We start from the raw sequence: 24,290 nt of genomic DNA, 5'->3' as shown, positions 1-24,290 counted from the left end.
TTTGGAACCTAGTGGCACCTTCATGACTGAGGGCAGACAGTGTAGCACTTGATACCAGATTGCATAAACCCAAGATGTGAAACAGCTGATCTGCTGCAGACTGGGGCAGGCAAATGTTATTGAAATGAAATCCTGCAATAGAGGTGGTATGGCATTTCCTAGAAGAACAGAATTACTTCAAATTGAGGACTGTTTATGAAGAAGAGGGCTGGAGAGAATAGCTGGACATTGATATTAGATGAGAGGTAACAGCAGTCTTCAAATGCTAAGAAGTACCACTTCTAGGCCAAATTAGATCTATTTCTCAAGTTTCCAAATCAATTCTTTCCAACTTTACAAAAAATGCGACTTTCACTTCTTATTACCTAAACCATTCAAGCTTTCTCCTCAAAATAAGAAGAACTGGGCTTTTTACAGTAAACATTTGATTCTCCTACATATTACTCTGTTAGAAGAAAGTTGATTTCATACACTTAATGCCATTACAGCTACACAATTGGCAATTATCAAATCCTTCCACTACCCTTATCCAAGTTATTTTAAAGAGCAAATATAGGAAACTTTTACAGAATACTGAAAATGAAAAGTAATCACATGTGTTTATCTTATGTACAGTTTTGAACTTTCAAGTGTCATAGATAAAGCAATAATGGTGCATATCTTCTACAGTTTACCACATTGTAAAATTCATGGTCACTGGTGCATTAGACTACTTGGGAAAGACTTCTGTGAAGAAAAACATTTAAGGGCAAATATTTATGCTTCAGGGTTGCTGGTTTTAGTGGATAAAGTTAGTGCTCACAACACCATGACTCCAATTTCAGCACTGACAAATCCCATGTTATAATTTAGGCCATAATTTTTTGTTACAGCATTTGACAAGACAAAACAAAACAAAAACTCCAACCAAACTCAGCAGGTTGTATTTATATTCCTAAATGACTGTTGTTTCTAAAACCAGTTATGTGGACTATTTCTGAAGGATCAAGGTCATTAACAACTGTTGTCAGCAAGCTGGACACAGCTGAGTGAAGGACAGAAATCTCTCCTACTTGCCCTTAAACACATCTGCTTACTGTGCTCCACATCTTGTCTGGCAAAAGCACAAATGTTGTCCTCTGCTCTACTCAACTGAGCCAGAGCTACCACAAAGAGAAGGATCTCTCTTAAAATGCAAGAGGCACTTCATTACTTTTAATAGCAAACTTCTTATTTTCATCAAGATGGAGTAAAAAATGTCATAATTGAAACAATGTTCTTTATAAGGACAGTAAAATTTATTTCTTAAACATTACGAGATGTTAGTGCCTAGAGATGCTGTTACCTTGGTGCAGATGATCTTCATACTGTGCAGTCTGTCAAGTGACTCCTGAGGATTTCCTAGGTACTGAGGAAGTTCAGCATGCAAAATCCGCATGGAGAAAGGAACCATGGAACCTAGAAACACAATTGATTTTGTTAAGTGTCTTTGCTATAATGATCAGTTTGTGATTTGCCTATGTTAAAAAAGGTATGTCTCACTAGTGCTTATATCAAAAAGTCCATTTTGCCTTCATATCTTTTTCTTCTACTGATGAAAACTGTGAAAGATGAGAAAACAGGAAACTTCTTTTCAGCTATATCATGTGACGTTTAAAATATCTTGAACACAAGTAAACCATAATCAAGAAGGCAAGAAGAAGGTGCACCAAACTCAAATTTTCAAAACCAAGTTGTACTGGGAAGTATAATGTTTCATTTAAAATTTCTTCAAACTAATTAAAATGAAGGATTAAAAAAATGAAGTGTAGTTGCAGCTACATTACCACTAGCATTTAATAATTATGTATATTTTACAACCAATGTAGAAGAAATAAGATGAAATTACTGGCCTTCAAAGTATGCCTGTGAAAGAGATATAACCAGGGCATGCAAAACCTCTAGGCATATTTTTGTGTAACTTCTGGTTCATTTAAAACATCAAAGAATAGGGAATTTTAAGAAATATTTGAGGAGAATAATAAAAATAATAATAATATTTAGTAGTAGTAGTACCAAAGACCTCATTATCTACATTTATGGACATCCAGGCTGACTTCACAGGCAGTTTCAGGAGTTTACCCGAACCCAAATGTGTGCAACATCTTGCTTTCAGGTAACTGCATAATCCTCATACACAGACAACAATACCAAACATAAACTAAAGACCACTAGTGAAACCAAATCAGAGCTGGCATAATGGGGATATAGGCCTTGCAAAATACCATGCCACCACTGCCTTACGACTTAGCTTTTATATTTTTCAGATCCTGTACTGCTTTAGTGTATAAAACTCCATAGCCTGTCAGCTACTGTTCTCCCATTTTATTCAGACAAAACAATTCCTCTCTAAGCCTGAAACTCAAGAAGGACACCTTATTGTCTCAAGCCCCAGGAGATGTAAACAACAGTGAATTGGGGGGGGGCAAACTTGGAGTAAATTACATCATTACCTAGAACTGTAATTGGAGGATTAACCCCTGATAATGGAAATGGACCAAACTTGGTGTGAAAAACTCATGACCATCGTCCATCTGGGGTGTAGCCCCTCAGAGGCTTCTGACTGCCCAAGGTGTACCTATTGAAGGTCTTCAATAAAACACCCCCTTTTATTCTCTTAATACCCCCTTTTATTCTCTTAATTTTGTCTAGCCTCTGTTTCAGGTAACCGTTACAAGGCATCACCACATTTCTAATATTTTAATATGTACATTTGCTATACATATATTCTAAGGGGATTTCTCTCTCAAGTTACCTCTTGCCTCATCTTTTCTCAAAAACAGGACTCAGGAGCTTTCTAAATAGATTTTTGCACCTGTTCTTAACAGGCTTGTATGTCAAAGAGGTGAATGCTATACAAAATGAGTCACTGCCTCTAGACTTTTTTAAAGGTTGACAAAATTTTAATCACAAGACTCACTAATTATGACCTTCACAGTAAGCCACTTATGTCTACATAAATTCTCTTGGCTGATGCTAACTATTCCCGATGGCTTCCCCGACTGCTGAGTTCCTGTAACGGACGCACACAAGTTTCATGCATCATCATATGTGGAAAACACATTAAGCAAATAAAACCACCTTTGAAGTTCTATTAACAGACACGTAGAAGTTGATTCAACCAGTCACAAAAGATGTGAAATATTTTATGCATGCATTCTGAATAGTGCTTAGCATGACAGAAGATACAGTCAGTGTAGGTAGGCAGTGAACAACAACAAAGAAAGTGGAAAATAATTTAAGAGTAAATTCTGTGCCAAAATACCAGAGAAAAATTGCTTTGCAGACATGTTGCAAACTGCACTGCAAACTTATGGAAGCAAATCTGAACTCCAGCTGGTTCTATCTCTATTACCTCTCCGATGACCAAGTTCTAATAACTCCAACAATCCAACAGAATCCTGTTAGAAAAAGCAGTACCTAAAACCAGCTAGTTTAGTACTGCTCTTTTGGAGAAGGTAGTATTAATTTACCAATTATGCACCTTCTGCTGCACTCAATGGGATTTCTGAGGCAAAGGTAAAAAAGGGGGAGAAAATTTTGTAAAAAATTGAAAAAAACTGAAGGTTTAGCAACATTTGGTTACTGACTGTGTTGCAGCACTGTTAGTTCTGAACAAGTTTGTAAGTTTACATCCTCTTGTAAAATGCAACAAAAGGTCAATTCAATAAACACTCATACAGAAAACTTGAATTAGTTTTCTTTGAATTAGTCAACACACAAATAGACAGGTATTTAATGGAGTACAGATGAAACATCTCACATGAGCAATTTGTAATAACATTTACATAACGTTTTGTGATACAGTTTTTTGGAATTCTGTATTTAGTAAAGTATTGATCTTGTGTATTGCTGAATGAAACCACTCTATCACAATCCCTGTGAAAGGAAAGAACAACCCACGACCAATGTACATCATCGGAAGCGGTGTCAGAGGATGTCAGAATGATGAATGCAACTCCAGGTCAACTTAAACTCCATAAGAATCTGATTTATTTTCTATTACAACTAAATCCTCAGTTGTAACACGCATTCAGAACTGTATTACTTCAAAATGTACTGTATGGATGCATTATTTCTCAACTGCTTAGTATTTCCTTCATAGCTTGTGACCAAAAAACATTTTAGTGAGATCTTCAGTAGTACATCAAGTGTGGTGACAGATCTCTCAAACAAAACCAGGAGAAAGCTGGCTCGGGCTGCAAGGCTAGTTACTGTAAAGAATTTTCAAACCAGAATTTGTATTACAATTTCTCACAGGAGCACCTAAAACTTTAGCATCTGTTTCTTCTCTTTCTTTTTCAAACTCATGACATAAACACAAGAAATTTTACTGTAAACATCCAGCAAATCCATCTAATCAATGTCTGTTACTTATTGCTTATTAAGTAAGCAACTAAGTTTATTTAAAATATCAGAAACACTAGCTCTTTCTGCCCTCTTCCTCAGAGCCCTTGTAATCCTTCTGAATAGCAGTATTTTTCTTTTTTTTTGCAGAAAGGACAAAACTGTACACGTGTTCTCATACAAATGTGACAGCTGGGGAAAGGAGAAAAGAAACGTCCTTTTACCACTGATAAGGCTTTTTTACCAGCCCATGTAAACAGTATTGTGTAATTCCAGGTCAAATCAGATGAGCAAATTGCTCATAAAAAACCTGCAGCACTTATTCAAGCCACTCAATCCAAATAAAGACCTTAAATATACTGCTTATAAACTCTTGAGATTTTTGGTTAAGTGCATTTTCCCAGATATGTTCCTGTCTACAAGTAAACTTTTTAGTTAAATTATATGAGTTACGGAAAATGTATCTAATTCAGTTCCTACAGTAAAACATTGATTTTCTAGTTAAAAAAGGCCATAAATTTACTTAGATTTGGTAAAGTTGTCAATGAGTGCTACTTGTTTAAGGTGTTAATACAATTTACATACACTTCTTCAAAAGAAATACATGGCAGTAATAGAAAATAGATCTGTTCACCAATGTAATTCTGTAACTGATTAACAGCTATATTAGGGCTGACAAGAGGTGAGACTTAAAAAAGGCAAAAGAGATTTTCAGAAAACACTGTGATTTTAATTTTACATTATCTGGTTTACAAGAAAATTGGGAAGAAGTAAATGATGTCTGCTGATGACAAATAGATCAATAATAATAGTATTATGAAGGTCTGAAAGGCAGGTTGTAGAGTTTGGAGCAGAAAATTTAATGAAAAAAGAGATTAGCAGGGAGAAAAAAAACTATACTTCCCTCAGTGAACACACTTATACTGGGGGGGAAAAAAAAAGTACAATTGACTGCACTAACACTCAGCTGTAACAGAAATAATACAGGTGCTGGTTAGACTAAGGGTTACATTATCTTGTCAGAAAAGTTTCACCTACTCACTTTTAGGCCACTTAAAGCATTCAGGGAAAGACATATTTCTTTATAACAGGTTTCTATTATGAGCAGGCATACATATCTATTCCTGTGGCAACCCACTAGGGACAAAAAAAATTATATAAACACTGAATTTATCATAGAATGCCTTTTGCAAAGCTACTCAGAACCAAACCCATATACTCTATTACATTTCATTCAGTACTGCATTTAGCAGGGCAACATGTCAAGGAAGTATTTAAAACAATTAGCATATCCTGCAATTAAAATGTTTAGTTAAGAGCATAGGAGAATGGATTTTGCTCTCTACTTCATACTTCCAATTTCTACAGTAATGTCCTTACACAGTAAAACTATGCCAGCTAAGCTTAGATAATTTCCACAGAAGGCAATACCCTACAATTACTGCTATATATCGAAATTTTATTTTTAATTTAAGCAGGTCTTATTCTAGCTTGATATTTTACAGTTGACCTCTGTTGCTCCTCTTTAGGGGCTTCATAATAATATATAAAAATACATAATGGAAATGGTTTAATTTTAAGACAATTTTCTTAGCAATTACTTTTAAATACACTGGAGATTTTTCTTCCAAAGAATGTGATGTTTGACTGTCCCTTTCACATGAATTAATCTCATTCACATGTGTATATATATATATATATATATATATGTATTATCATCATACAAAAGGCAAAAGTAAAAAAAGATCTGCTGAAAGGAAAATGGATACACTGAAAGCATGGGAACAGATGGAATAAAGAGCAAGATCAGGTAGAATTTTTTAAGACCACAGATTTCAATTTCTATTTCTTTATGAACAGCTGCACATTTTCATAACTGTCAAAACACAAACATCACCTCATGTCAATCAAATTCGAACTGCAGCCCTGATCTGCAGCCCTCTTGGAGCAGAGAAGAATATGCCAATGACCAATGCCAATTTTATCCTTGAATTTTCTTGCTGCAAACAAGTAACCAGAAATGCTTTCTGATCTGCCTTCTACAGCTTGTTCAACAAATCTTAAATGCCCAAAAGCAACAGAAGAGCAGATTATCAATTACTGAAAGGATGAAGTGGGATTTTGTAACAGTAAAAAAACCCAAACCAAAACAAAAGAAACATTCATTCCTTCACTGTATCGAGCCTCTGAAAAATCTTTTGCTTTACACTCATATATACATAGGAGATATATATGCTTGCCTTTATATGCACAAACATACTTCTACCAAAATTTATAGGATTTTTAAGAGGGATAATGTAGTGAACTTCAAATCCTAGCTTCACTGACTAGAAATTAAAAGTACACTTAAAAATCCCAGTTCAACAGACTAATTTCCAAGGGTTTTTTTATTACCATCAATCCAGAGAGACTGAAGATGAGATAGGAGACTAAATGTTTGTAACCATTTAAAGAAAATGTTTTGAAAATTTTATCTGAAATTACATGCTTGCATATACTTTACAATTTAACTGCACATGACCTAAGAACAGAAACTCTGAATCATGATCTGGTTTTAAAAAGTTTCAAAAATACTTCCTCAGTAATTTGGAGTTACTTGCATTGAAGAAAGGAAAACATAACAGAAACAATGCAGGAAAACTACAAAAATTGCCCTGCAGCAAAGAGATCACCCTAAATCTTACCTACTGATAACTGTAATAAGGCAGAATTTAGAAATTAGTTATTTGCTCATATTATTAAGAAATCCTGTGTAAAGCTGATACTGTTTTCAATGAGACTATGTAGCTTTGGGAAAGGAGAATGCAGAATTAAGTATTTTAGCAGTATTCTACCCCATTAGATTATACATACATTTCTTAAATAAAATATCTGTTTTATTTCAGAAAAAATTCTATTTCCATGTCTGAGTAGCCTGAACAACTAACTGGAACCACAACATTTGAGTGGTATTTATTCAAGCTGTATTAGCTGATTTTACAGGTAGACAGTAGCTCTGAAGCAACACAACAGTGAATTTAAAGAGGCAGTGGAGAGGCACACAATCATGAAAACAAAATAACGGGTAACCAGTTCCACTAGAGATTTTAATATTTTTACTGCCAACATGAGCTTGAATGAATAACTCTCCTGAACAACTGCCAAGACTCAATCAGTCTGACATGGGAGTGCTAACTTAAGGCAGTATTTGTGGTAACACATGAGAAAAAGCCAGTACTACATGTAACAATATGGTGGAGTATTCTTTTTCTGCTTTCTGCAAAATTTATTAACAATGAGGAGCATTCTCTAAGACATAATTTCTTAGCCAGTGCATTTCTTCTCTTATCTTTATTTTAAAATTATTTCCTTTTGTTTCTTGACCTACCACAATCTTTTATTATTAATCCTTTTATTATTATTAGTCTTTTTTCCCCACACCACTTTACATTCTGCCACAGTTATCCCACTTACCAAATCTGAGGAAGGTGCAAAAAAGGATGATTTACAGCATCATCAGACCCCATAAATTAATAAAAAGGAAGATTCAGCCAGCCTGCCTCCTACTGGCATGGACAAGTAGAAGAGAAAAAGGAAGACAGTAAACTCAAAATGGCCAAATGCCACGGTAGAGACAACACATAAAGGAGATCATTTTCCCAATCCAAGTCTGTCCTTCTTTATGGCACAGGCTGACATTCACAAACAGGACCAAGCTTCAGGCAGACCTTGCAACTATACACAGTCCAGATTCCTGTAAAATGTCTTTTGTGGGCATTAGAGAAATACTGTGTTTAATACTAAGTGGATAAGTGTTTTCATACCTAACACAGTATCTCTGTAGACATAAAACAAGTTTCTCACCACAATTTTTGCTATTTTATAAGCTTACAAAATGTAGTAACAATTATTACAGTTCACCTTAGGCATCAGCACTGAAAACTTGTTAACAGCATGGGTTGGTGTGACAGTTCTAGACCATGTATGACATGATTCCTTTAGAATGACTGGAATTTCAAAACTGAACAAAAGAAACAAATTAAGATCACTGCTTGAGTAACTAAGGACACATTAAAAATTAAATTACACACAAATTTTTTCTATCAATTTTTTCATGTATTTCTGATAAAAATTCTAAATACAGTGGGTATTAGTAATGTCATAAAAGTAGCAATAGTGAAAAATGCCAAAGCAGTTGTGGTATCTAGACTCACACTATTTTATATATAGAGGAAAAAAAAAATATATAAAATTTATGTTATTTTTTTTAAACAATCACTATCCACCCAGAAGTGCCATCCTATCACAGGACACACTAGAGTATCCCTAGTCACAACATTGCCACACTTTTGAAAACTTGTGTTGAAATTGAAATACCAAGAGGTCAAGGGAAGGAATACACTATGAAGTAAGTTTCTAGAACACATACAACTAGATATTTAATGCCATGTTCCTAATTTAGGCCCTTCCCACCAGAGAATAGAAGACTGATTTCATTTAGAAGAATACAGATGATGCTGCATGATCAGAAAGAAAATGAAAAGGGTAAAGGGAAAGAAACCCCACCCCATGTTACATAAGCTTCTGGTCAGAAGTTAAATTTTTACTTATGCATAGCTTATTTTTTCCCCCTTTGCAATACAAAATAAATTATTCACAAGTTTTGTAGCTTTAGAAGACTGATTTTGTTAGCATTAACTTTTCTGGAACCCACTGCTCTATTAACCAGAAATAAGACCAAATTACCTCATAAAAAATGAAATAGCATTTTAATGTTCCATTTTAATTGTTGGCTCTCACAGGTTCAGAAACACATAGGCATTACCAATGGAAATGCTGTCTCAGGTTAGGCAAGTTATAATATGAGAGTTTATTATATATCACAAGGAACACAGACAAAAAATAGTAATGAATAGAAGTGGGTCAGACTGTGTAAATATAAAGGTAAAACCGTTAAAAAAAATTCCTGAAATCCATCTGTCATGAGTAGGATGACAAAAATTCAGCCTTACATATCCCACACAGAACAATGAAGATATGCAGGAAGCAATCTGAAACAGGGTTCCAGATCTGACCCAAAGACCTACCTATTATGAAAGAAAAACATATGTAAAAATATGACTATTTAGCTTCTCTATGCAGATGAATTTTAAAGAACTAAATCTATAACTAAGGATTTTTAAGATTTTACTAGAAAATGGGAACAGTCTGTTCTTTGCTCCTTATCAATCAGCAATGATCTATGAGTGCCTTAACCAACCCCACTGGCCAACACAAGGATCCCAGCAGAATCAATGTCCCGAGAGGTTGCACTCCCACAGGCAATGCAAATGACTGAACCAAAATGCCCATAGAAACCAGGAAAAGAAGATTCCAGAAGGACTAGATCTTACAGCCATGATAAAGATAACAATACTGGGATCAATACACATCATGGCTGCCAATGCCATACAAAATATGAGGAAGAAATGAAGATTAGCAACGCTGCTGAAAGGGAAACAGCTTTAGGTGAGTTTCAGAGGGAAATTAAGAGGACTATGTTGGCCATGTTAAGTTAAATTAATGGAAAAGCATCTTTCACTTTTTGTACAGTTACTTGTAACTTAAATTATTTGAGATAGATTTCTCAGAGATTAATGGATGAAGGGCTACTCTCAGTGCTTTAAATTTCAAACTTCCCCTACTTCATGCACAAAACCCAGAAAACTTCCTAACGTACTATTTTTTATTATGAATATTTTGAGTACAGAAAGTATTATCTGTATTACAATTAATGAGAACATTATTTATATCTATACTCTCACTTCTTAAATTGACTTTTAAGTGCTTACTCCATTTATATACCATGAATCAAAATTAAAATGCTGAAATTAAGCCCTTTCTTTTAGGCTTATTACACCACAAAATGATACACAAAATTGCCGAATAGCAGTGGATTGCGTATTCATACTAATATATTTTAACCAAAATATAGGAATGATTTATCTGTATTTTATTATTTAAATTAGCTGGTTAACAATGCATGTATACTAAATTTCTTTATCCATAATCCAGCATAGCATAGTTTAAGGCTAGACAAAAAACAACTGCTTGTGTTCTCCTACATCTCTGGAAATGCTATTTCTCTCTCCTCAAAACTATGTAAGGAATGTTTAATAGCTGTTCCCATATTGGATGTATATGTTATACATATGAGATATCTACAACTAGCAGGTCAGCTCCATCCAACCCTGATCCTACTTTCCTCACAAATGATCAGATTATGGTCCCAGTTGATATGTTCAACTGTAAAAAATTAACTGAAGCATATAATTATGAAATAGACTATCTTCCTTAAGCTCACCTCTTTTTACCATCAATATCCTCATAACTTGAATGAAACAACCCCAGTGGTTGAGTGACTGCTCCAGGATCCAAAGCTCAATCACAGGACAGGTGATTTCAACACCTGGCCAAACTGTCCAGAACTGCTGCTCCCTGCATCATCTGTGGCATGAGCACTCAAGTACCCCAAATATTGACATGATCTGCAAGGATTTTTCTTAGACAAAATAGCTTATTTTTAATATTGAAGAAGATGTGGAGAGATACATACGGCCTGTGGAAGACAACTATTGCTACTGTGTGTGCAGCTGCCCTAAGAACATCAGATCCAAAAAGCCATCCAACCTGATGACCAGGACCTTTTTCACTCTTCCAGCTGACACAATTCCTTCCCAGTGGATTGCCTGTGATTACCTGAAGGACCATGAATAACATCAGAGGGAGTTGTTCTAGGCAGTCCCCACTGGCCTTGCTGGGCTGAAACTGATCTTTTGCATCACTGTACAAAATAATCTGCAAAAAATTGTGAACTGTCTGACGCCAACTTCCCTTCCTCAGAAACCTCAAAATCTTCTTTCTTTCTAGGTTACCCCATCAAGGCTATCTCATGTAAAATGGACTGTAATATTTCAGAGTGGCACTGTCTGTAAAAACTGCTTCTTACAAATGTCTTATTACACACTGTGGTTCAAATACAAAAGCCAAAGAACATTAAGAACACTCAAGAGTGTACTTGCATCAGAGAGTTATTCTTTTCTAAATAACACATATATAGAAAAATAAAATTTCAAAATAGCCTGAACAAGAGTAAAATTGCTCTTAAAAATAGCAATTTTTCAAACGCAGACTTCTGGAGAGCTAGAATATCCTGAGTAGTGGAACTATGTGGCTAACCTGTAGGCTCTTTGAAGCAGTGGAAAGTAGTGCATTTGTAACATGAGACAAACTGCTTAAAAAGAATTGAAGCTGGTGTTGTTTTTGTTTTCTTCAATAATGAGATACACAGTAAATCTTTGATTTTTACTTATTTTCAATTATTTAGCAAATAATACTACATTTAATCATGTTTCAATTAAGGAGAATTATTAAATTACTTCTAAATATAGGTTTTTTTTTCCTTTAATCCTATAAACCAGGAAATAACACCTGCAGTAGCATATGGGTGTATAAGTATTAAAAATAGCATAGTGATACTACCTGGATGAACTGAAGAGAAAAAAGCTTATAGAGTCTGTTTCCACAAACTCTCTCATCATCTTTCAAGCCTGGTTTTGAGTAAAATGAACTATTTGAGTTTGGTAGTATTTAATTTCAGTATCATAGAGCTAAAACATTATATTTACTTGTTAAAACGTTCCTCTCTAGCAGCATCATGAAATACACTGCCTACCTATATTGCTCTACCTGTTGTTACTTCTTATCACTACCTCCACAATAATGATAGTGGGGCCCTGGAAAATGTTAAAGATAGACTCTGAAAATGTTAGGCTTTGTGTTTTGCCAGATCATTGCACCTGCATAAGCAGTGTGATAAATGATATAATTGTTAGATGTGATGATTGTTTAGTAATTAAATATAATCATTGCATAATCATAAGAAGAATCATGAGAAACTATTTTAGAAATTTAAGGGGGGCCACGAGGAGCCATGCTTGGCTGAAATCTATGTATACAATAGAACAATATAAGTTAAATAATTAACATGAAAATTATATAACAACAGAATATAAAAACACGTTCATCCCAAACCCATGGCAGAGTCAGATTTGGGTTGGTAGCCCCTGACACCCAGAGTTCTTCAATAAATGCACCTACATATAATCAATTTTGTGATTATGGGTTTCTGAACGCTAACAGTATGAGCAATACTTTAATTACTAATCAATCATGTTCTTCTGGGGAAAAAAACCAAACCAAAACCAACATAATCCATAGCTCTCCAATGCTTTAGCTTTAAACACCCCCTGAATCCAACCAGTATTTTATAATGACTGTTAAAAAGGGAATAAAAGAAAAGCATTTCATAAATCAAGTCTTTTACCTTTACGTCCAGGGTACACGTTGGGGTAATATTCATAATAAAGATCAGGCTGGTCCAAATTTCCAAATGGTTCAAATTCCATTTCTGCATTTTGGAACAGATCCAGTTTTACCAACAGTGCTAGTCTCACAAACCACAGCTAAAAATTGATACATATAAAAAAAGGGAAAGACAAGGTCTGTTATTAGCTTCTATCAAAAGCCACATCCAATACAATTTCAACTTTTCAATTTTTTCTGATAAAAGCTGAGTAAAGAGTTTCTCTGTTACTGAAAAGAATCAGGATTTATACTTACCTGCTCTTTTACACAGTACTTTTCATCAAATCATTAAAACAAAGCTCAGAGGACCGATGTTTAATCGTTTGTAGAGATAAACAAGGTTTATTCAAGATTTTGAAGATGAAGTTTAAAAACTAGTCTGCCTCAAAACTGGAACATCTCTCTTTGAAATGAGTTAGTATGTACCAATTATGAATCTGGTATTTTAACTGCTTTTCCAACTTTACGGTATCCTTAAAATCTTTTGGTGAAAAACAATGAGCTTTAAAATCACTAGGGTCAAAAACATGAGTTCTCATCTGGTAACATATGAATCACTTGCAATATTTTATTAATTGGGATTAATAAATGAACACATGAACACATTTCTAACATGCAGAATCTTACTACAAAGTTCACAATCTAGATAGTTCCATGAACTTTAGAGGAATGAGTCTTTCAAAACAGCAAAACATATTCCATTTTACTAGTGTAAAAATCTTTAAAAACGTAGAATCAATATTGGATTTTCCTTAAAAAAGTAAGTTTGTTTTAAATGAAGGCCTACTTTACATAAGCAAACAGAAAAAATGTCTTGCTAAAATACTTAAATAACCTCAGTTTCTATGTTACAATTGGGAAAAGGAGTTTGATCCTGTTAAAAAAAATGCCACTATGAATATTGTTGATAAAAAAGTGACAAGAGCATATTTAAACATACCTGTAAAGAATCAGTTGTATGGCTAGCAGGCAGTCCACTTTTTTTATAGCCTTGACCATGTGCAGTTAGAAGCCGCCCACACAAGTCAACTGCTGCCCTCCAGTTTTTACTGCTCTGGGAAGAAGAAAAGAATAAGTAGCAAAATCATCAAGTCCCTAAAATGCACAACTGCTGATTTTGCCTGCAGCAGCAACATGTACCCATCAGTAATAATGACAAGGTCAGGAGAGCTGGCTGGTGAGAAGCAGAATGTCATTTGTCAAAGCTGCATGTCTAATTAGGCAAAAAGGGAAATCAAGTATTAACATCACCAGGTCACTAAAACAAAAGAATATACAATACCATATGGAATTCTAAACTTAAAGCTATATCATGTTTGATTATATAAATGAATATACTATAATATTCCCAACTTTGTTTTCTCCTAAAAAAAGGAGAAAAAATTACCAGCCAGGCATTATCAATAATATTGAAGGTACTCTACAGTCATAAAGTATTCAATGCCCATTCTCATCTCACTGACTTCAGTATCTCAGATTATAACCCCTAGTACAGTTCACTTAATGCAGAAAAACTTTTAGTATTGTCCAGGATAGAAAATTCCTATTAATCAAAAACAAAGAACAAGGAAGAATACAATGCAAAAATTGTAATTTCAGAACAATAACAACTGTTACACTTACAAAACACAAACATTTGAATTTCCACTGAATTACTAATTTCAAAATACTCTTAATTTTTTTTTAATCATAGAACAAAGACATTCCTAGTTAGACAAATCGAACTGTAGTCTCACACTGTTAATCAGTTTTTCAACAGAAATATCCCAATGTTTCTGCCTTGTATAGTCTGATGCAACAAACAAAAAACTTAAAACATAGATTAATGCTTCACAGGTTTTAACTATTATACTTTTCTATTATACAGAGGAGTTTTTAAAGAGACATGTATCCAGCAGGTCATTGTAAAGTAAATATATGCTATTCCTGAAAGTAGTATTTTTTTTCAAATAGTTTCTTAATACATAAAAAATATAACTGTAATATAAAATAATCATGCTGTCTGATGAAATGTGAAGGAATAAAATTCATTTGTATTGGTGCTTGCAAAGTCCAGATACTAATCTTGAACTAGTATTTTATTATTTTCTCTCCACTGTTTTAGAAATACAGCAAACAGTCACACTGAAAAACCAGCAGCAACAACTGAAAAGTTTTCCTATTTTCTGGCCTCCATTTTGCAGCCACACAGGCTGCAAACAGGCCCCTACAGAGATCACCACACACTAACCACCTCATCTCCTCTCTGCATTGTCAGATGCCAGATAAAGTTGAGTTTCATTGGAAATGTAAAAGTTGGCTGACAGCAAGACCATGAAACAGCATGGCACACTCTGAGCCATCTACTTCTTATGGAAGAGCAGGAATTGATAATGCATTATTATATCCTTCAACATCTACCTGTATCAACTTAGAAAAGCTGAAAGATACTGACATAGATTACCTGAAATTCATTCCTCTTCTGGAGAGACAAACTACAATTCTTATTATCCTTAGAACAGGAGCAAACACAAAAACTAAAAAACTGCTAAACTAGAACTGCTCAACTTGTCTTCCCAAATGAGAGTTAGGATCAAAAAATATCACTTATGACCAACTCAGTTGCTACAATCTTTTAAATTCTATTTCAGGCATGGACAAAAAAATACTTTATCGAACAAGACAGCCAAGAGAAGCAAGTCTGACAATTATTGTGAAAACAGTCTTTGCTTGAAGATGAATATTTGAAATTATTTCAAAATGAGAGCTGGCTGCTGGTCATGAAGCATAATTCTCTCTGGAAGCTTAATAGAAGACTGCTGGCAGTACAACTCTAATTTGACATTAACTGGACAAATTATTGTCTTAGGCAAATTGTACCAGACTTAAGAGTTGCCAGTCCACCAGAAATCTTTATCTGTTTCAAACATCCCTCAAAACTTTACAGGTCACTTTTGTGCTTCCTATGGTCTACAACTGCACAGTTCTTAAAATCCAGGTTCCTTACATCTAAATTTTGTTTGTAAGTTTTAAGTAGAGACCCAAAGCAAATACAGACACTACAGCTTCAGATACAGCATAAAAAATACTGAAGAACATTCTCAAAGACAAAAATGATTGTTCTGTGATGATCAGGATATGGTTGTCCAGCTGTAATTGTGTGAAAGCACTAATTTCTCTAAGAAAAAATAATACCATCAGCCAAATATTATTGCTAAATAGTTCACTAACACAGCAGCAGCCTGAAAGAAGAGAACTACTCTCCAGACAATCTTAGTATCATCTTTCCACTCCCCCCAAAAGTATGGAGCTGCTGTTCTTCTAATGAAAGCCACCAGCCAGCATGATTTCTGTACTTTTTAAACACTATTAGACTAGATGTTTAACTAGTGAAAGGATTAAAAAAAAAATCTGTATTATATATATATTTTATATATATAATATTATATATATATAATATTATATATATATATTATATTAGATATATAATCCGTATTATATATATAAATATCTAACCAAAAATTAAAAATCCAAACCATTTCAGTACCAACTGCTGTACATACATCAAAGCTAGGCCAAGCAGATCAGCCACCCAACAGACACTGCATCAGTCCTTGCAGAACTTCTCTGTTCTTCAAAAAACCCCAGAAATCCTGGGGGAGGTTTACATACAGACAGGGAAACTGCATAGTAAAACAGATTTCAAATGTAACTCTTCTGTGAAGCAAAGAGAGGCACGCAGACTGGAAATCTACAGAAAATGTGTTCAGTGATGAAAAGGGAACTCCTCTGATACACAAAGACAATTTATAACATCATTCAGTCTCTCAGGAAAACCACTGAAATTTTATCCAATAAATAGCTGCTCCTTAGTACAGAAATGCAACCTCTTCCCAAAAGCACACATTTACAGTTTGTACCTCTACCACCTTCTCTCAAATCAGCTATAAAAATGTAGGAAATTGCTCACTGATTTAGAAACAAAAGAACAATCCCCTCCCCTATTTTAAGGATAATTTATAACTTATTAAAGTGAATATGTATGTTATACCACTGTATCCAGGTTTGTTATATTTAAAAATATCTGCAAAAGCACAACATTACTCATGTGCAAAAAGTAACAATATATGACTTTTATAAAATAGACTCAAAGGGAGTCATTAACTCGACATTGTAACACCATTAAAGTGATTAAAATGTCCTCCTCCACTAGCTATGACATGCTTCTCCTCTGTAAATTACATTGGTAGAGCATCTACACATCAGTTAAGAAAATGTAGCTAGTAACCCTTTTTTGGTCTAGCAGCTTGAGGGTATTATTCCATATTTAGAGGAAACATTACTTATTTACAATGGCAAGATACAGCCACTGCAAGATACACAAGATACTTTTTCTAAGTATGACAACTCTGAAAGACTGCATTTTTCTCTGGCTGTAGACATCTTACAACTGAAAACATCAGAAAGGCCTCTGGTAAGCAAGACTGTACTATTTGTTCAAATGAGGGTAAAAAACCAGTCTAAAATATGGAATAACAAGAACATAATTGCAGCTTACACCTTGTTTTTGCTGCTGTAAAACAAAGCAACACTGTGGTGAGAAGATCTTGCTTACATTTATTTGCTCTAGAGTAAATGCATATTCCTATGCCAGATTGCTAAAACTTTTTAGAAATTGAAAACCCAGATTTTGTTTTCAGTTAAAACATATAAAAACTTATCCAGTACAGATATATAACTCTATTCACAAATTATTATAGAATTATAGTATAGAACTGCTTCAGCAGCCCCTTATCTCTTTAAAGCCCTAACGCTGTAAAATTAATTCACCTACACCACCTCCATATTGTTTTGCTATCAGTAGAGCATTTCCAATTCACTGCAGCCCATCCCAGAGAAGAAACTGAAAATGGGAAAGAACAGTTGTTCAATAAACCATCTTTGGCTTACTGGCAAAAATCTCATTCAAATAATCTAATTGACCAAATTGATGCTGAACAATTTTGTTAACCAAGTTTAACAACTTGAGCTCAGTTCCTGGTGAAAAACTATTCTTCTTAGACATGATGCTACTGTTGGTGATCTCATCAGAAAAGGTGCACCTTTGGAAGTTCAGCTTATCAACTTCTTGATAAATTTTGTTTTTGGACAATTAGTTGTACTTGAGGAAGCTTTTGCAGACTGCATTACGATCCTCCCCAAAGGACATCAGTCTCCAACTTTCTTTGCTGCAAGCACTAACTGCATCTTACTCACAGAAGCAGAAGTGCTTTTACTTAAATGTTTTTTTACTGGAATTTTTACAGGAATGTGAGAAGGTACTACTCGAGAATGCACACTGGAAACAGTCCAATATAAGGTATTCCTCTGTAGCCCTGGTGAAAAGAGGTGGTATCTTCATTTGTAGATGTAACCTAGGAGGTGGTACTGTCAATATGTAAGGACCACATCACTAAACAGGGACCAGATGATTTACAGTATCAGAACAATAGAAAAGGTAAAACACAAGGCAAGTGGTGTCATTTACAATGTACTGTGCTGAGTTCTGAGCAATGATAACAAAAAGATGTTAGCTTCAATTGGGAGAGAGTCTGAGAAGAGCTCCAAAGAGGATTATGAAGGCATCCAGGACAAGATGATTAGAGAAGGGTTATTTTTTCCTTTAAAAAGAAAATCTGAGAAGTGGAAGTGCCATGGCTGTCTGCTCATACAAAGTAGGAGGGAAGAAGAAGCAAATATTAAGGAAAAAAAATTACTTAAAAAGCAACATAAGACCAAAACACTTAAATGATTGTAAACAACTTTAGCTTTGATTAGAAGAAAGATTTTGAAGGAGGACTGATTGGAATGCCTTTGATTAACAACCAAAGGAATGAACTTCTGATATAGCCTTTGAAAGTAGAAGCAGTATATTTGTATTTATTAAAACAGCCAAATAAGCTAACAGAATTAATCATATGGTAGAATAGAAAAGCTTCAGAATTGCATCTGAAAACCCATGGTTTGAAAATTTGGTATACTGGTGAGCATATTTTTCCATCCACATTAAAAAAATAGCATTAAAAAAAAAACTAGACACTAATGAAGCAGTTTCCTCTGAAGTAGACAGGCTTAGAATACTGTTTTTATTTTTTCCTTTTTTTTTTTTTTTTTTTTGTCCCCATAACACAATGGAGTTTACCCAAGATCATCTGAGAATTTTATCCTAACAAATTTCTTCATAACAGGACTAAACATTCACTTCTGGTTTCAGATGTCACTGGTGTCTTCCTAGAGCATGTGATAATTGTTGGGACTTTTAGATGGAAACCCATCTAAATTTAGCTTGTGATCAGGGACTGTACTACTAGGTCTCTATTGACTGTGAGTTCAGACAACAACTCACATGTAAACACCTAAATAACAGATATCAGTCTGAAGGTGAAATTTATCCTAATTCTAAGCATTTCTCTTCTGCACTGCAAATGCATTCAAAATACACTCTTCTAAGTTGCTGCAAGGGATTGAACTGAGTAACAAGAAATCTCATGTTCATGTGTGGTACAGAAGGATACCAAATTAACAGCTAAGGAAAAATCTTAACTGTATGGAAACTGCACAGCAATATTCCAAATATTCACTAGTTTTTAACTACATCTTAAGATAAATATTGTCTGTAAGTTGTCCTTTGCATTAAAAGATTTATTTGCTGAACATATTAGGTCACAAATTCTCTCATAAACAAAGTGAGTAGTAACAGAGTAGTTATTATAAGTCATTCTGGCCTATTATGTATGTAAAAAGCATTATCTTTTTAGTTAATATCATCTAGCATAGGATTTTAATGTTTTAAAGTCTGAAATCCCTTTAACTTTCAAGACTCTAGTCAATCAGAAATAAATTTCCCACATTTAGACTTTAAGAAGAAATGCAATGTTTGCAAGGGAGCAAAAAAAGACCAACTAATTCTCATCATAAAAAGAAAAGAGTTCTACAAATGAAACTGAGAAAGTTATTTTGCATACTCAAAACCAACTAACAGCTAATGACTGAAAGCCTTGAAAACCAAAGAACATTCTAACTTCTACCCGAATGGTTTCTATTTTATAAAAAACCCCACCATTCTAAATAAGGCAAGGTTTTTTTTTTTAAAAAAAACTGTAAGTAACGTAAGTAACCGTAAATACCGTAAGTAACAAAATATCCTACAGCTGCAGACTGCCTCCTAGCTTCACTGCCTTGGGCCTAAAAGCTTTAACACAACTCTTCTGATGCTTAAGAGCAGGCTCAAAGCAAAAACAGTATCAGCAGCACCAGCATTGTAATTTAAGGTACAAGATGGTCTGCACCATAGAAGAACATCTTGCACAGACACCACTACCAGGCTAAATAGAAAGGTATTTCCCACACATCAAAAATTCTCTTCTGAAGATGCAAAACAAGTGTGGGAAAAAAAGCTTTTTCCTACTTAAGACACTGATGGGTACAAGACTTTTGCATAAGAATTTTTTCCTCTCTCAAGTCAAGCAAAACATTGAGATAGACAGAAAAACATGTGTCTAAGGTGGAGATCAATCTGTCTTTTCATGTTTAGTTTCTAAAATTTCCTCTGAATTCCTTTAACAGTGCTTGTTGAGATCTCCTAGACTATTCCTAACATGACAAAAAAAATAATCTCTTTTGGAGCTTTACATGTAAAGTCACACGATTAAATTAAAGGATGTTAAATACTAAATACAGCATGTCCTGATAATTTTTCACTACTTTTCCTCAGCAATTTTTCATCCATTTTTTCAAAAATAAAGTAAATCCAAAACATCTTGTTACGTCATCAGATTAAAGAAGGCTCAGTCATGTATGTAATAGTAACGAATTCTGCACAGGAACACAATGGTTAAAGGAACAAGGCAAGGGTTACAAGGCTGCTAGACACAACTGTTTTCAGAACAGAAATATTTATGTTAATGAAAGGATTAGGTTAAGCTTTCCTCTGGAAGTAATTTGCTTTAGTTTTCTACACTGAAGTAAAAAACCAGGTAGTTGAAATTATCATACCAGTTTGGCTTGCCATTTACAACTTCTATGTCTTTTTGTAAAACACAAAGGTGAAAATGTAAGTACATACACATGTAAACAAAAACATGATTAAAATCTGTTTCGCAACCATTTGTATTACATAAAAACTCACAGTCACTTAAAATAATTTTTTGTAACTTATGCACATAAAAAAATGTTTACTATGTGATTTCAACCCAAATAGTTAAACCCCAGTGTCATTCCCATTAAAGACTATTGTAGTTTGGTTAGTACTACTGAAGGGTCAGGAATAGACTAACACAGTTTTTTCCCCCAGTTTTTCCTCAGTCGGTAGCTCCCAATTATCTTGAGAGAAACACAATATTAAATATATATTATATGATGATTGTTACTTACAATTAGCTGTTTTAAGCCTACAAATGACTGCTCTACTGAGTTGGCATTTAAAACTTGTCTCTTCACTGCAGCCTGCTCCCCCAAGAAGCGAAGCATTAGGTCTTTTACTGCATCTCCCTTGGTGTTCATGCAACAGAAAAAGAAAACAGATAACAAGACTATTTAAAACATTATTTCAGCAAAATAAAATGTAGAATTAAAACTGAGCAAAAGAGTTCTTTCCTCTAGAGAAATACAAATTTTCCAGTATGTTACATGTGTAATAAATATAACTGCATGTGTATATACAGCATTGGAATGAAAACTTCTACATGTACTCCACATAATTTGCTATATTTTCTTCTATGTATAGGTTTCAGTCAGCATTGACACATTCAGATTTATTTCCTTTTTATACTATTTTCATTCACAGATCTTACTAAATATTCCTCAAAGATCTTCTAAAAACCAGAAAGTTTTACAGGTTTTTGTAATGTACGTTAACATTGAAAGGTACAATCTATTGATCAAAAATAAACATGCACATAGTAAGTTAGCCTTAAATATCCACAGAAAATAAACTTTGAGAGATCATAAGCCAAAGTAAACAGCAACCCTTCAACAAGTGTTATAAATTTCAAAAGAACTAGCTGCAGCATCAGTCAGAGAAACTCTGAGCTCAATAGCTGTTTGCCTAAAAAGAGAGTGAACTGCATATAATAACAACAGCGTTTAGCAATGAAAAACACAATTGACATTAAGAGTTTCAACTTTCTCCATGGACAATGCTGGGAAATAGATTTGTGTTTTCTGTCTAGCTTCTTAAGAAATGAGAACTACTGTTTCACTACATGGAAATTTTTTACCTCTAATGATGTCACTTACCCTATGAATAAACAACAGATCTGCCTGACAGAAGAGTCCAAAGAATTAAGAAAAGACAGCATGTGCAAAATTACATAAATACAGAAGATTGTTTAAATCCCCCCAACAGTACTTTGGATCCAACAGTCCTTTGGTGTAGGAAACAGTAAAAATGAATGTAATGAAACAAAGGACAATGACAGAAGAGAGCAACTCATGAAAAAAAGGCATAATGGAAAGAGCATAAAAAGCAGCACTCAGATTTGTTCTGACACTTGGACATTGCTGCTACAGATAACCTTTACCATCTTTACCACAACCCAAGATAAGTTTAAAACACAATGTTTTTTAAATGATTGTCAAAAAGTAGCATGCAGCTGAAATAAGTAATTCAGTATTTTTCTCGGTGTGATTTATTGACATAAGACTTGTCTTACAATATACTTCCTGAGCAAGCAGGGCAAAAAATAAAGTTCCAAGCTTGTCAATACATATAATGTGAAATTTCAGTCCTTCCCTGAAGCACACTTAGAATTCACTCACTGAAAATGCATTTTTCAACCAACTTAACTGTCCACTACATGTAGCTTGCTTTAACATCTTGCATCAACATTCAGCATTAGCAAACTATTCATACCAAAGCTGTAATGACCCTTGTTGGAAGCTACTTTAACATTGAAACTATACCTCCCACAATGTTTCAGTTGACATTTCAAGCACTCTACAATTACAAAGTTAAATACACAATTTGCAATACTATGGAACAATGATACCAAACCAGGGGATGTCAAATTAGTCAAGGCATGAACTCAGGCCACTGAAAAGCAGTAACTGAAAGTGAGGAAAGTTTTCTAAACATAAGCACTTCAGAGCTTTTCCCTGTGGACATGTCTATGAAACTCTTATAAATTATAGACAATGAAGAAAACATCAGGATTTCCTTTAATGCCATTGATGATTTTACATCAGGTCTTTACATTACATGGACATTGTCAAACATCTTCCCTTCAATTATGTACTAAATGGTAGATCTGCATATTTGCACATGCCCAGATTTAGGGGCTCATCAGCAGAAACAAGCCTTTAATCCCTGACTGCACTGAGGAAGGTAAAAGAGAACTATTGTAAAAAAGGAAGCTTGCAAAAAGGAAACCATCATCCTTGGAGACTGCAGAAGGGATCACTCCATCTGTCTAACTGATTAGCTGTCAGGAGAGAAAGAGTACACACTGGAATAACTCATCAAAGTCTAAGGGATATTTTGGGTACAACTGGAGGAGGAATAGCTTCCTGTTATAGTGTTTTCTTTCATGCTAATTATTTGGCTCTGTGATAACAAACTAATGTTTTAAGATAAAGCAAACCCAAGAAGCAGCAGCAGTGTGGCATGGTATTTATAGCTTGTGACAGAAACCCAAGATTTTTCAGACAATTCCTCTAGAAGTCTGGACCTGATTCACTCCAGAAACTCTTCTGATAGCTCCTGCAGATTGGGAAGTTAGTGCAGACTGCTCTCTGCTTGTATTTGACTATTGACTGATGGTCTTTGTTATGCATAATTAAGGATTAAAGCATCCAAACTCTCAACACCATCTATCTACACAACAATTCTATTATCCAGAGGCATAGATATCAAAGAGTAGGATTAGCCTGTTTCAAGAAAAAAACCAAAACATCAAGATAGTAAGCCTGGCTGAGCAGCCAGGATAAAACTACTTCATGAGAAATTCTGTACTTACATGAGAATACATGTAAGTAAAATTTCCCTAATTCTGAAAAAAAATGCTTTATGCCTTCTCACCTGTTAGAAATTGATAGATGACAAAAATTACTTTTCACTACTATGTTGTTTGCTTTGTGATCTCCTCTAGTCTTTTAATTTTGGGGTTATCCCTTGCCAGCAGCTTGCTGCAGTACTCAATCTTTCTTAGAGGTTATACCTTTCCATCACTTGGGGAAGATAGAAATGATGCCATTTCAGCCAATGTTAACATTATTGAGACCTCTGTGAACACGAGTGAAATAATTTCCCACTCAATCACAACAGGGAATTCCACAAACAAAGCTGTCTGCTTAGACTGTAGCACAGCTTAGAGGGTGTGTATATATTCCAAATGTGACTATTATCTTACTAACTCAGAGGACCAGAAATAAAGTACTTAAAAATACAAACAGCTTTGGCTTCTATGGAAGCTGTCAACACTGGTTTTCAATGCAGCAAACAAATGTCACTCTGAATAAACGAGATCTGGTCTTAGCCTCCTCCTACAAGGCAGCAGTGACACTGCATTTTCTAATTAGGGTTG

At 34.5% G+C, this 24,290-nt stretch overlaps 1 protein-coding gene across 4 annotated transcripts in view; it reads right to left on the bottom strand.

The window, feature by feature from the left end:
• TRAPPC12 (trafficking protein particle complex subunit 12) overlaps positions 1–24,290 on the bottom strand; it is a 49,102-nt gene that overhangs the window by 22,546 nt on the left and 2,266 nt on the right. For all 4 annotated transcript variants that reach the window (XM_054628802.2, XM_077175044.1, XM_077175042.1 and 1 more), the window contains exons 3-6: positions 21,142–21,258; positions 13,691–13,804; positions 12,710–12,848; positions 1,325–1,437 (exon numbers count right to left, since the gene is read on the bottom strand). In XM_054628802.2, the coding sequence (XP_054484777.2) occupies positions 1,325–1,437; positions 12,710–12,848; positions 13,691–13,804; positions 21,142–21,258 (483 nt within the window). The remainder of the gene's footprint in view (positions 1–1,324; positions 1,438–12,709; positions 12,849–13,690; positions 13,805–21,141; positions 21,259–24,290) is intronic.

This window comes from Agelaius phoeniceus, chromosome 3 (assembly GCF_051311805.1).
Source record: "Agelaius phoeniceus isolate bAgePho1 chromosome 3, bAgePho1.hap1, whole genome shotgun sequence".
NCBI classification, from domain to species: domain Eukaryota; kingdom Metazoa; phylum Chordata; class Aves; order Passeriformes; family Icteridae; genus Agelaius; species Agelaius phoeniceus.
Note: the sequence above shows the minus strand (reverse complement) of the source record. Positions and strands in the feature narration are given on the sequence as shown.